This window comes from Psittacula echo (assembly GCF_963264785.1).
Source record: "Psittacula echo genome assembly, chromosome: 20".
Lineage (NCBI taxonomy): Eukaryota > Metazoa > Chordata > Aves > Psittaciformes > Psittacidae > Psittacula > Psittacula echo.
The window spans coordinates 5,071,845-5,084,595 of record NC_137756.1 but is presented as its reverse complement, the minus strand read 5'-3'; the positions used below and the strand labels follow the sequence as shown (position 1 = coordinate 5,084,595).

The 12,751-nt window shown below is 45.0% G+C and overlaps 1 protein-coding gene across 1 annotated transcript in view; it reads right to left on the bottom strand.

Annotated features, from left to right (window-relative positions):
* Positions 1-11,080, bottom strand: part of CPS1 (carbamoyl-phosphate synthase 1) — a gene marked incomplete at both ends in the record, with an annotated part of 85,222 nt that extends 74,142 nt beyond the window's left edge. Inside the window, 2 exons of the mRNA XM_080632109.1 lie at positions 4,212-4,321; positions 10,958-11,080. Coding sequence (XP_080488235.1) covers positions 4,212-4,321; positions 10,958-11,080 — 233 coding nt within the window. The remainder of the gene's footprint in view (positions 1-4,211; positions 4,322-10,957) is intronic.
* Positions 11,081-12,751: the final 1,671 nt, after the last annotated feature.

Here is a 12,751-nt window from a genome sequence, read left to right as displayed (position 1 = left end):
AGGAGCAAAGTACCAGCTCTGGATCCAGTAGAGGGGAACAGGGTAAATATGGTCTACATGCCCATGCTCCTACTCTTCAGCTTCAACTTAACACCAGTCCTTTACTTTCTCCCTTATCCTGCAGCATGCAATCCATTACACAATTGCTGCCTTTTAACCCAAGAGCAGCTGTAATTTAGCAACAAATTAAGCTATCCACACCAATATTCAGCCAAAGGCATGAAGTCACTTCAGCACGAATCTGCCCTATACAGAATATAATTTATTATTGTTTAAATACATAGTTGGTAACTTCAGCCATCTACCAGATATCAGCAAGTCACAAGAGATGTTTTTAATGGAACATCAGACTTCCTGCCAGAAGATTCATTATCAAACACTGGGAAACTCTTCACAAAACCTGGAATGGTTGCAGGCAGATACAGACAACACAGCACACCAGCCAGCTCTGACAAATGATATCTCAAATGAACAATGGCCATGAAATAGCTCCAGGTAAGCCTCTCCTGCTGTTCAGATCCATACTTCCTGCGGCAGGTAAACAACCACACAAGGTGCAGTGTGATCACAATGCTGCAGTAAGTGCATGACGTGCACATTTGGCATTGCTCTCTCCTTCCAAGTCAATTGGTTATGCCACCAAAAGACTCTCTGTTAATGACAAAGCTAATGTAATTAACCTTTGCATGCTGTTTGTAATCAGCAAACAAGTACGGAGAGCCATTTGGTTTGGGTAGGGCATGAAGACAGCCCTGTGCTGAAACACAACAGCATTTAAGCAGGGATAATGCCTTGTAGAGCACAGAAGAGCAGATGGGAACACAAGTTCCAAAGGTACTGCAAGGTCTAATCTGTGCTGTGCCTGCCCAAAGGCCTGCCTGAGTTCAGTAAATTCCAGTCAACCAGTTCTCTTGCTAGAATATCATGGGGAACATACACAGACTTACGGGAGGCAAATGCATTTACTGAGCTGTTACAAACATGGGGACACTTTATAGGTTGTAATTCTTCTTCTTTCCTAATTGGAAATCTCCTCTCTTCCTTTTTCTTCCTATACCAAACAGATGGCTGCAATACCAGATTTATTTTCTTTCTGAGCAAAGTTCCTGAAAAAGTCCTGAAATTCTCTGAAAAGTTCCTTCTCATGCTTTTCTAATGAAAATTCAACATCTCACCCCCAAAACACTGCCCTCTGCCCTCTATTCCAGAGCAATGACAACATTTCAGACAGCTTTAGCTACGTCAAGCCTGAAAGCTGTACGCACACAAAGTGCTTTGTCTCCCAGTTCTATGACATGAGTCAGAATCTGGGAGCCCAGATGAGCAGACAAGGTGCAGAGCAGCATATGAATCATCCCAGTAGAGAGCTTATGCTGACCCCACTCAGCATCTAGAAACGCCTGCTTCACAGAAAGTATGGTCTGAGGCTTAACAGCAGCCATGGCAAAAGCACCTCTGTAGCAGCCTCTTGTTCCCTGTTCGGACAAATCACTATGTGCCCAGATAGTCTGTAGAAGACCCCAACCTTGGGCACGTCTTTCACGCAGACACTTAGCCTCTGACTCAGTCAATGAACACAGGCAGCTGTGTTCCTCTGGATACATAAGGTCTTAATCTCTGTGCTCAGAAGCACTTGGCAGAGCTACAGGGGATATTTAGGTTTGATATAAGGAGGAAATTCTTTATTGTGAGGGTGCTGAGGCACTGGCACAAGGTGCCCAGAGAAGCTGTGGCTGCCCCATCCATCCCTGGCAGTGTTCAAGGCCAGGTTGGACACAAGGGCTTGGGGCAACCTGCTCTAGTGGAAGGTGTCCCTGCCCGTGGCAGTGGGTTGGAACTGGCTGAGCTTTAAGGTCCTTTCCAATCCAAACCAGTCCAGGATTCTATGACAGCAATCCTTGGACTAGTAGCAAATCTGTCACTTCTACGATCTGCAACAATGTGCAAACTTTTTCTCGTCTCTCAATCAATCAAGATCATGTTCCTGGAGTGCTCTGAAGATACAACCTTACATTTTGAATGTTCTCTCCATGTCCATATGCTCCCCAGCACAGAAGAGATCTCTTTCAGAGGCATCCTCTCCAAATCACTCGAAAATGAGAAAACACAGCTTCTGCTGCCGCAGTAACATGTGGAGAGGAAATGAATCCATCAGGTCCTCCTTGACTTTTGTGATGGGACAAGATTTATTGCCCATAGTCTATCACCAAGAAGAGAACTCTGGTGCTCTCCATCATTCTGCTCTACATTAAACAGTTGCTTTTTGGCAGGTATATTAACACAGCCACTAATTAGTGCTGTCAAAATACTTAAATAATTGCCTCCTAATGCAAAACCCTGCAAGCGGATTCCCCTCCACAGCAGTTGAACACTCTCACCAATGAGGTCATTTAAAAACTCATCCTCAGGGTGCAGGTTTCTCCAAAGGAGAGCAGAACGTGGGAAATGCAAGGCAGCTGGACAAAGACAGCTATGAATGACTGCAGGAAAAGTTCAAGCACCAGCCACCTCAGAGCTGTCTCACACCCCCAGGGACTTGTCCCTCTCCTAACCAAAATGCTCATTCCTCTGGGCAGATTTGCTCCACTCAAGCAGTTCAATAAAAGCACTGGCAGTATTTGGCTGCCATCTTCAGTCAGCCACTGGCTTCTACCCCTCAAGAGGAGAGAGTCACGCAAGGTTAGGCATGAGGCTGATCCTACCTTTTATCTGGAAACCACACAGAGCTTAAATGCATCTTTAACTGTGGTATGAGCCAATGAATATCATAAGAGATGGGTCAGGACCAACATGGAAGCCAAGTTCCATTACTCAAAAGGCTGCAAATGATTCAAACCTCTATTTGATCAGGACACTGCAGGAAGAACAAAGACAGCTCCTCTGCTCTGAGTCAGCAATTGCAGCATTTCAATGAGAGGTGATCAGATCCCTACATACCTCACTATCATGGTTAGCTCTATCAGTCTTTAAAGTTGCTCATCACCACAAATGCTATGACCCAAATGGACTGCCTGAAGTCTCTTCATTAACTATCTCTATGTATATATCCCTGGAGAGGGTGGATTGAGCCTCGTTGGATGACAAGTGCACACGAAAGCTGCTGTGTCACTGCCCTCCTCAACTGGACAGGGGAGAGAGAATGCATCAAAAGGCTCTTGTGTCAAGATAAGGACAGGGAGAGATCACTCACCAATAACCCTCTCAGGTAAAACAGACTTGACTTGGGGAAATTAGTTTCATTTGTTACCAATAAAATCAGAGAAGCCTAATAAGAAATAAAACTAAACCTTAAAAACACCTCCCCTCACCTTTCCCTTCCTTCTGGGCTTAGCTTTATTCCCCCATTCTCTATCTCCTGCCCCTGCAGCAGTGTGGGGGAACAGGGACTGGGGTTGTAGTCAGTTCATCACACGTTGTCTCTGCCAATCCTTCTTCCTTATGGGGAGACTCCTCCTCTGCCCCAGCAAGGGGTCCCTCCTGCACAAGCTTCTCCAACACAAGTCCTTCCCACAGGCTGAAGTTCTTCATGAGCTGCTCCAATGTGGGTCCCTTGGGGTCCCATGGGGTGCAGTCCTTCAGGACAGGCTGCTCCAGCCTGGGGTCCCCTGCAGGATCACAGCTCCTGCCAGTAAATCTGCTCCAGGGTGGGGACCCCACAGGGCCACAGCTTCCTTCAGGCATCCCCCTGCTCTGGCATGGGATCCTCCAAGGGCTGCAGGTGGATATTTGCTCCAAAGGCTGCAGGAGCACAGCCTGCCTGACCATGGTCTGCACCAGGGGCTGCAGGGGAATCTCTGCTATGGCACCTGGAGCAGCTCCTCCTTCCTTCTGCACTCAGTGCCTGCAGAGCTGTTGCTCTCATATGTTCTGGCTGCAATTGTTCCTGTACTTCAGCTTTTTCCCTTCTGAAAAATGTGTCACAGAGGCAACCATCATTGCTGTTGAGTTCAGCCTTGGCCAGTGGTGGGTCTATCTTGGAGCCAGCTGCATTGGTTCTACTGGATATAGGGGAAGCTTCTAGCAGCTTCTCACAGAAGCCACCCCTGTAGCCCCACACTATCAAAACCTGGTACACAAACCCAATACACAGCACTGGAGTATGTTCTACATGCTTGCATCAGGACCCTACAAGCTTGGAAAAAGCAGCTTTCACACTTTAACAAGCTCCCAGACAAGTTTTGGCGCTTATCACTCATTTGCTTTTGTCTTACCCAGAAAGACCAGTGTTGAATACGACTTCCCCTGCTGTGGAGGATGGATAGCCAAAAGAATAGCCCTTCATCTTCATCCCATCTTCCAGCACCAAGTTCGCAGTCTGCACCTAGAGAAAGGCACATGAAAAGACTCAAACACAGGAAGAACAGGCTTGATGTTTATACAGGTAGCCCCAAGACCCCTGCCTTTTACACCTTACTTGGGAAATATTCCTGCCCCTGTCCCATTCCAGCTGCCAAGATACAGTCTCCTTTACTAGTCTCCTGATGCTCTTTTTCCTTCCGACACTTAGGACACGTCATGATCCTAATGAGGGCAAGGCAAACCTCAGTGCAAGCAGAGCAAGTGCTGCTATCACTGTGGGATCACCCTTCCATATCACTTTAATTTCTTCCCCCCATTATATCTTGCAATTAACCACTATCATAACTCTGTAGAGAAAGGATCACCTCTCCTCTCAATGTCTGCTCAAGGCTTGCTGTGAGCATGCTGACTCTCATTCAGCTGTGACCTTTGAGAGGTGCTTAACTTATGTTGCAACTGTTCAGCTAAGCTGCTAAAAATGCTTAGCTGGACTGGTGTGAGATGGCAAAATCCAAAACACCAGTTTTAGGACACCAGAAGAAAACAGCTTTTGGATCAGACAGATGCTTATGGCCTCAACTACCTCAGATAGGTATAACTGTCCTGGAAGAGGAAGGGATGGAACAAGCAGCCAAGAGGAAAGCTTCCCATAAAGCTGCACCTCTTTCACAGAGAGTTTAGCAGAACCGAGTCCCACACTAACTGTGAGATCCCTCACAGGTTCAATACTATTTTACAGCTGAAGAAAATGGGACATGGAGAATGACTTTAGTAGAAGCTGTTAAGAGATTCAGTGTCTTTGCACACACCAGTCTAAACACCCCCTCTTTTGCCTCATTTCGAAGCTACACCTTTCTTAGTCTGTCCAGGAATTGGTTGGGAAACCACCTGGGAACTCCAGCTTCCACCAAAAAAGTAATGAGCACATGTACACCAGAAAAGACAGAATGAGCTGGGAGAGTCCCTCACACAGCAGCATCACTGGTGACAAGCAGGGGGAGACAGGAAACAAAGCTGGAAACAGATTTGCTTCTACAGATCTGGGCTTAAAAGAACTTGATGATGAACCTTTTGGGCCCTGAGAACTTCCTCTTCTGTAATGCCAGCACAGCTGCCTCCTGGGCACAGAGCTGCAGTCACAGAGTGACCACCAGTGCAAAAAACCCACAGGAGATGTGCCAAGCATGTCCACCAGGCAGCAGCTCTCACCATGATTTAACTTCCTACTGGGGTTTTGTTACAGAACAACTCCTCTTCCTGGGATTTGAAGAAGAATCAAGATCAATTTGCTGTAGAAAGGGGCAGAACTACTTTCCATTAGCCATAAATCAGATGAACAATCACAGCAAGGAGAAATTTCATTCCCAGCATTGAACATTTTGTAACAATTATGGCAAACATTCATCTCGAGCTCCTCTGCAGTTACAAATACTGCACAGATCAATTACTAATGTACTGAAAAACATACTAAAAATCAAACTGCACTGCCAAGTAATTGAATTCTGTGCATCTGGGATGCTTTTAGCCTTGCATTTTTTCCTCATTAATGTCAAACATCCAGGCATTCTCCAAAGGTTCAGAAATCACTTTTTGAACCTTCCCACACTATTGGATGGGATAGTCAGCAGTGCCAAAATCCCCTCCCTCCCCAGTTATAAATATGTCCCCTAGGTTTAGCCCAAATAAAACTTACAGTTTGGTCAGCTCCTATATTTCACTAAGCTTCTCATTACAGAAAGTCTAAGCCATTATGAAGCACAGAGGTCACTTGGGTGCCTCAGACTGGGCTCCGGACAGGCCCCCTGCCCTTTCTGAAGCCTGCTGAAAGCCCAGCCGATGCTACAGACAAAGGAGACTGGCTGTAAGAACTGGTTTTCCTCAGCCTTGGTTTCAAAAGATGGACCCTTTCCCCCCACAGGCCACATTATTTGAGTCCACCCAAACATCAACTCCAGTCCAAGCAAGTCCTGCCCCTTGCTGGCACAAGATAGGATAATCATCTGAATCATAGTCCCAACTGCAAGCAGGCTGGGAAAATCTTTCAGGAAGCAACATCCATAATAGTGGAATGACCAGAAAAGTTAATATCCATCTAAACCCTAAGGGGCCAAAACCCAGAGCAATCAGTGTGACCTCTAGAGCCTTACTCTCTCTTTAGTACTTGACATGAATCTGCATGTCTTCACTCCCACCACAGACCACCTGCCCTTCTACACACCAGACTAGCACAGAACCCATTTCTGTTGAACAGAAGCCCCCATTGTACTATCAGATCCCCTACACAGTGTTCAAGTAATGCAGAATGTCCCTGAGCGGCCATAACCTGCCTGCAAGTTCAGCTATAACAAGGGATAGATGTTCAAATGTTTCCCTCCCTTACTTGATTTATTATTCTTAATTAAGTGGTTGGTTGGTTTGTTGAGCATTCTAGAAGCAATTATTCCTGCTTAGAGTTCTAGCGGAGGTGTTAGCATCTCCCCATGCTGCCAGCCTACCTTGCCTCTCTGTTTTAATGTGGAAAGTGATTTACAGGCTAGAGAGAAGACCAGTCAGCTCAGTCAGGGATTAGCTGGGAGAGATTTTCACTTTCACAAAGCCAACAAGAAATAAACAAAGCCCCCAAAGCTTCTATGAGGACTTTTTGTCTCCAGCCTTCTCAGAAGCATCCCCATGGAGTCTCAGCCACGTCTCTGCTGTAGTTTCAACTGGAATGTTTCTTCCGCACACACCCCCAATGTGAGACATGGTTTGCAACTTGATTTGTCCCTCCCACATGCCAGTAGCTTTGCCTTTAGCAGAGCTCCCTGTGCTCCAGAGAGGCTGTTGGGCTCTTGAAGAGCTTTGAGGATGGAGATGGCTAACAGAAAGGGTCATGCTCTTGGCTGGATTTGATGCATTTTGTCAAAGCAGATTCCAAAGTTAACTAGTTCACGTACTTCACACATGAAGCAAACACTGTAGCAGTTCAAAAACAAACCCCAAACAATATGTAACAAACCAGATTAACTTAGTTGCAGTTAGTTTCCTGCCCTTCCCATCTACCCAAAGGATGATGGAGACTTGCAACAGCTCAAAAGATCTGCAGTACAATTTACTTCTAAAAGTATGTCTGCTATAAACCCCTGTACTGGAAAGTGAACTGGCTATTTCTCCTCTTTTCTACTTGCTTCACAAAGTAACCAGCCAAGGAAGTCAAGTTTTTCCCCTCCAAATAAATCCCTCAGTTTATCTTGGCAAGGGCAAGCCAAACACTGAACGCTGGCTGGAGAGCTGCGAGTATGCATAGTGCCAAAGCCAGGATGGACACTGCTGTACAGCACAGACACAGCTGGGTCTCAGTTTCAGTGCAGACCAGTTTCTTTCCCTCCAGTAAAAGGTGATAAAACATGTCCTGTCTGATTCCATGCAGCATGATAGCCTCTTGGCGCACAGATCTGGCTGGCTACACAACAGTCAAAATACAAGTACAGAAGCACCCAAAAGACACCAGACTTCTTCTACGGTAGAAAGCTGGTGCCAGGACTGTGCTACATCCACTATCTCAAGACCAAATAATCAGCAACAAAGGCAGAGTTTCTCTCTTTGATAGAAAGATGTCTCCTCTTGTGAGTACTCTGGCAATCTGTCTGAACATTGCTAACAGCTAAGACTTCCTTTGCTAACCCCTTTTATATATATATATATATATAATTTTGTTTTGGCACATTTGCTTCTGGCTAGTATTAAGACAAGAAGAAAGGGAAAAACTAAAGAATGGATCTTGGAATAAACCAAAGAGTCACTTCTGCTAACTTCGGGGAGAAGCTGTAGATGAGTTCCTTTACCCTCCAAGCCAAAGCCAAAGCAAAGCCAGCAGTGCAACACGAGTACCACGGTAGAAAAGTCACAGCTCCTACAACTTAACCTCTTCTTAAGGCTGCTCACACCAATGCCACAAATACTTGTGACAAAAATCAGAAGAGGGTGAATGCAGAGACACCTCAGAGAAGCCACTGAGCACCCAAGGAAATGAGCACCCCTCTGTGTCCCCACTGTAGCAGCTCACTAAGTTCCCCCTGTCTCTAAGGGCACAGGCCCTGTTTCACCTCCCCTTCACTCTCACCTCTAGAGGGAGAAGAGTGGAGTCATTTTCTCAGTTACTTCCCACCTGCCTCAAAATACATGTGAAAGCCCCTTTTACAGTAACCTGAAATAGTTCCTACAGCCAGAGCTCAAAAAATTTCCCTCTTCTCCCTTTCATTTCTAACTATATTTTTAGCTTGCTCCTTGTGGTTTTTATAGCTCTCCCAATCCTCTCCTTACTGAGCCAGCTACACTGCTACAAGCCACCTATTTATTGCACATACTACTCTTTACATCCCCACTTAACTATATTGGCCTCAGATGAGCATTAAATGAGAGGGGCTTTGAGCTACAGTCTCTCTGCCCATTCCTGAATTAGCAAGCAGCTTGGTTATCCCCACACCAGTGATGCTAAGTACCCCTTCAGAAAGCCCACAGGGCTCTCTGATCTGATCTGCTGTCTGTGCCTCTCTTTCACTCCTGTATATCTCTCCGTTACAACTGAAGGGTGGGATGCAACAGGGAAATATAGACCTGTGTGTCCCCGCATCTCAGACTGCTCGCCTACAGCTGTGTTTCCCCACATAGGCTAATTTAACTGGACAGAAAAGAGACCTGGGAGAAGAATTATTAGGCTTTCTAATAACTACCTCCTCTCCCTAATGCTTTCTAATACTTTACTTAGCTTACACATTGGTTAGAAACACATTTTCATTGTATTTTGTTACGCTCCCTAAAATAGCCCACTGAGAAAAAGCAGCAAAAGGCAACTAAAGCTCATTTAAGCCTGCGATAATGGGAGAATGGGATCATTACCTGTACCATCATTAGCTCACACACCTTAATTACTTTGCATTTCACTCTATCTCCAAACTTCTTATAAATATCTATTACCTCTAATGATGGCTGTAACCCCAAACCCAGCCATAAGTCACTACTTGGTCACTTGTCTCACAAGTAAAGTTAACTTCCACACTTTGACACAAAGCCATGCAATAGGTTGGCTTTTTAAGACCTCTTCCTTAACTTTTCCCTCAGGTCTGCTGCTTTATTGCTTCATATATGTATTAGAGAGTCTCTTGCACTTCTGCTTCCATGGCAAAAAAGTGTATAAGTCAGTCACTGTTTCAAAGCAAAATCCCCAGGCCAGGAAAGGTTTATGGCTTTGTATTTCAAATCCTGTATTCAAATGAAATCACGTAGCCCCTGCAAAGGTGGTGTTAAAAATCTACAGCCAAGATCTCAAGAGCCACAGGCTCTTAAACTACAATAGGTATTCTTCTTAGTCTCCATGATTACAAGCATCCACTGTGACAGCACAAATTCCTGTAGGTACTGAACTCAAATAATCAAGTCTACTAAGAAAACAGCTTTCCCCAGTTGTAATGCCAAGACAGGAGTTGTCACATAATATATGTCAGAAAGAGACTTCTGGGGCTGCCTGGCTAGCATCACATCTAGTGAGCCCAATGCAGGTACAGATGCTTCACCAGACTCAGCATTTCAGATGCACAGTAGGCCTTGGCCACCCTGCCACAGATCCTGTCATCTACCTTGAAACAGAACAGGGGCCCAGTTCATTCTGACCCACCTCAAGTATATCTGCAATTGCTGGGAGCGAGGTTAAAATAGGGTTTGGGGTTTCACCTGGCATTGCTTTCTTAACAGGTATTCATTCTCCTTGCCTTCAGCATTGTGTCATTGGCTTCAAGCCATCAGTCTTTAGCTTTACAAGTACAGAATTAGGTAGCTGCTAGAACAGCTGGTACTTCTAACCCCATCAGAGTAGGGCAGCAGTTTTCCATAAGCGTGAAACCCCTTAATTGGATGCCTCAGCATTATGAAATGAGACCTTGTGGGTCTGTCACAGTGTGGTCCTTGAATGAGTGACAAAACATCTACCTAACACCATCAATCTGTCATTTAAGATGCCAAATCCAAACTCCAGATGCTAATCCATCAGTGTAAGAATGCATCAGATCCAGCCCACTGCAGGCGCCTACCAGGATTATCCTGTGTTTCCTCAAAAGGTGAATCCTAACCATGGCCTACAAAGCTTTATCAGTGGAAGATGCCTTTTACCACAGCATACTTATAACCACAGCCACAGTAAATCAAGAGCTGGTACACTGGTGCATTCACAAAGAGTTGTCTACCTCTCCAGTTAATCTCAGAGCCATTGTAGTTCCCAATACATTGAAAATAGATCCTTTGTGAATCCAACAGGATTAATCACATGCTTCAAGCAATGCATGTTTTTCAATATGTAGCTGATTCATGCTCATATGGACTGAAAGATCTACACTGTTAGCTATCAGTCCTATAGAAGGCTGGGCTATTTCTAAAGAAGATACCATATAGTAATTGACTGAAACTCTGAACTTCCACCTTCTGGTGCAATTTACCCTGTAATTTCCATTCCAGACTACACAAAAAGTGCGTTTGCTTAGCTAATAAAACCATCTAGACAAGCAATTCCCTTGCTCAGGGTTCAGACAAACCTGCTTTGGTTCAGGTAAGCCCTGTTATCTGTAGCAAGCTATCTCTCAGCATACCAAAGCCATCTATTAAACCACAATAGCTCAGTTAGTGTTACCTTGATGCTCAACAAGCTCGTAGCAGCCCTTGAGAAACTTCGGTGATCAGCAGACACATTGCAAAACTCCCATCTGCCTTTCAAAGTCTTCACCACTTTGCAAGCTGTCAAAATTCTTGTCATCTTGAAAGTTGCTGATGGGCAGCTGAAGTTTAAAGAAAACGAGACAAAACAACAGTCTGCTTGTAGGTATTTCTTCACGGTTTGGTGCAGACAATATACTCTTGCAGCTCACATGGGAAGAGGACAGAGACACAGAGGGTGTCTTGGACTGACTGTACAAAGCTGCCCTACACCTTCGCATTTATTCTGTCATTAAACACCTCTGGTGCAGCCCCACCTCCTCCCGCCCCTCAGAGAGGGGCTTGCTTAGACACCCTTGCAACACGTTCTTCAGGCTGATCTCTAAGCACTGCTGCAGGGGTTGTATCATACACCAGCCCTGCTGGAAGACAGCAAAACCTGCTGGAGAAATCACAGCTACAGCAACGAAGACAGTTCTCACTCTGAAACAAACACTTTACATTTCAGGAAGAGGCAACAACAGCACCACTTGTTCTGCTCACAGCACACGGTCTGAGGAAATTAAGAGTCTGCTCGTAGTGTGCTTTTGAGTGCTCTCCAATGTGTGATCTGGGGTCTGTCCATTAGCTAGTGGGACAGCCTGTGACTGCTGCAAGCATACTTGTACTAAAGGAAGTAAAGTGGGATGATCAAATTCTGTGGAAAGCCATAGCCTTTTTGTTCTATGTTTGGAGAACAGACAGGCACCAGCCCTAGCACAGGTCCCATTGCTGCCCCTTCCCAAAGAAATGAAAAGCACATCACCAGGAAAAATAAATGGCTACAAGAGAAAAACCTCTTTTTGGTAAAATTTCAACGGACAGCAGCTGAAATAAGGTGAAGTTTTCCATATGCTTTCCCCTAATTGACTACAGACCTTTGTGACTATCACTTCTGAAAACAGGACACCTAAACTATAAGAAACACATTGCTCATTATCCAGACATGAAAACGCCTAATGAAGACAAAAGCTTTGGGAGAAACATGTACATTACTATAACTCTTCAAGAACAAAAACTGGTGAGGCCTGTTTTGAAACCCAGGGGATTAAAACTTCAATTCACTCAGACCCAGGAGGAAAAAGAAAGCAAACCAAGAGATACAAGCTTTTTTGCAGCTGGACATGTACTGTTGTAAAGGATTTAGTTGACCTTTTCTAATCACTGACAATAATAATCAGGACTTCTTTGTACACAGTGGTTTGAGATTAGTCAAAATTGATGCCAGTATCACATACAAGTATTTCCTGCACAGCTCATTCTTAGCAGCAGGTTGAACTGTCATGCACACAGTAAGATGAAGAAGAGAGGGCAGTGGGGTTGGGTATCCTCTGGTACATGGACAGCTTATTGGAAACTAGAATGAGAGAGACACATGGGAAAGATGGGACAGATGATTGAAAGAGACAGACACAGGGTGGAAGACAGGGTGTGGAGGAGCTCACTTCTTTAACATGAGCTTTCCATGAGTGCAGAGCTGGGAGAAGCAAGCCCACAACATTCTCTGGTAACCTGAGTGCAGTTTAGAAAAGACAACTATTTTTCCTACACGAAGATACCTGACAATCATTCTGATTCATAGAAGGAGCTCGAGACACACAGATTCCACTTTTTGCAACAACAACAAAATACAGGGAACTGGGAAATAGTTTTTGATTTTGTTTGGGTTTTTAGCTACTCTTCTATTCGTTTGGGTCCAGCCCATAATGATCCAGGTTGGAGATACACCCAG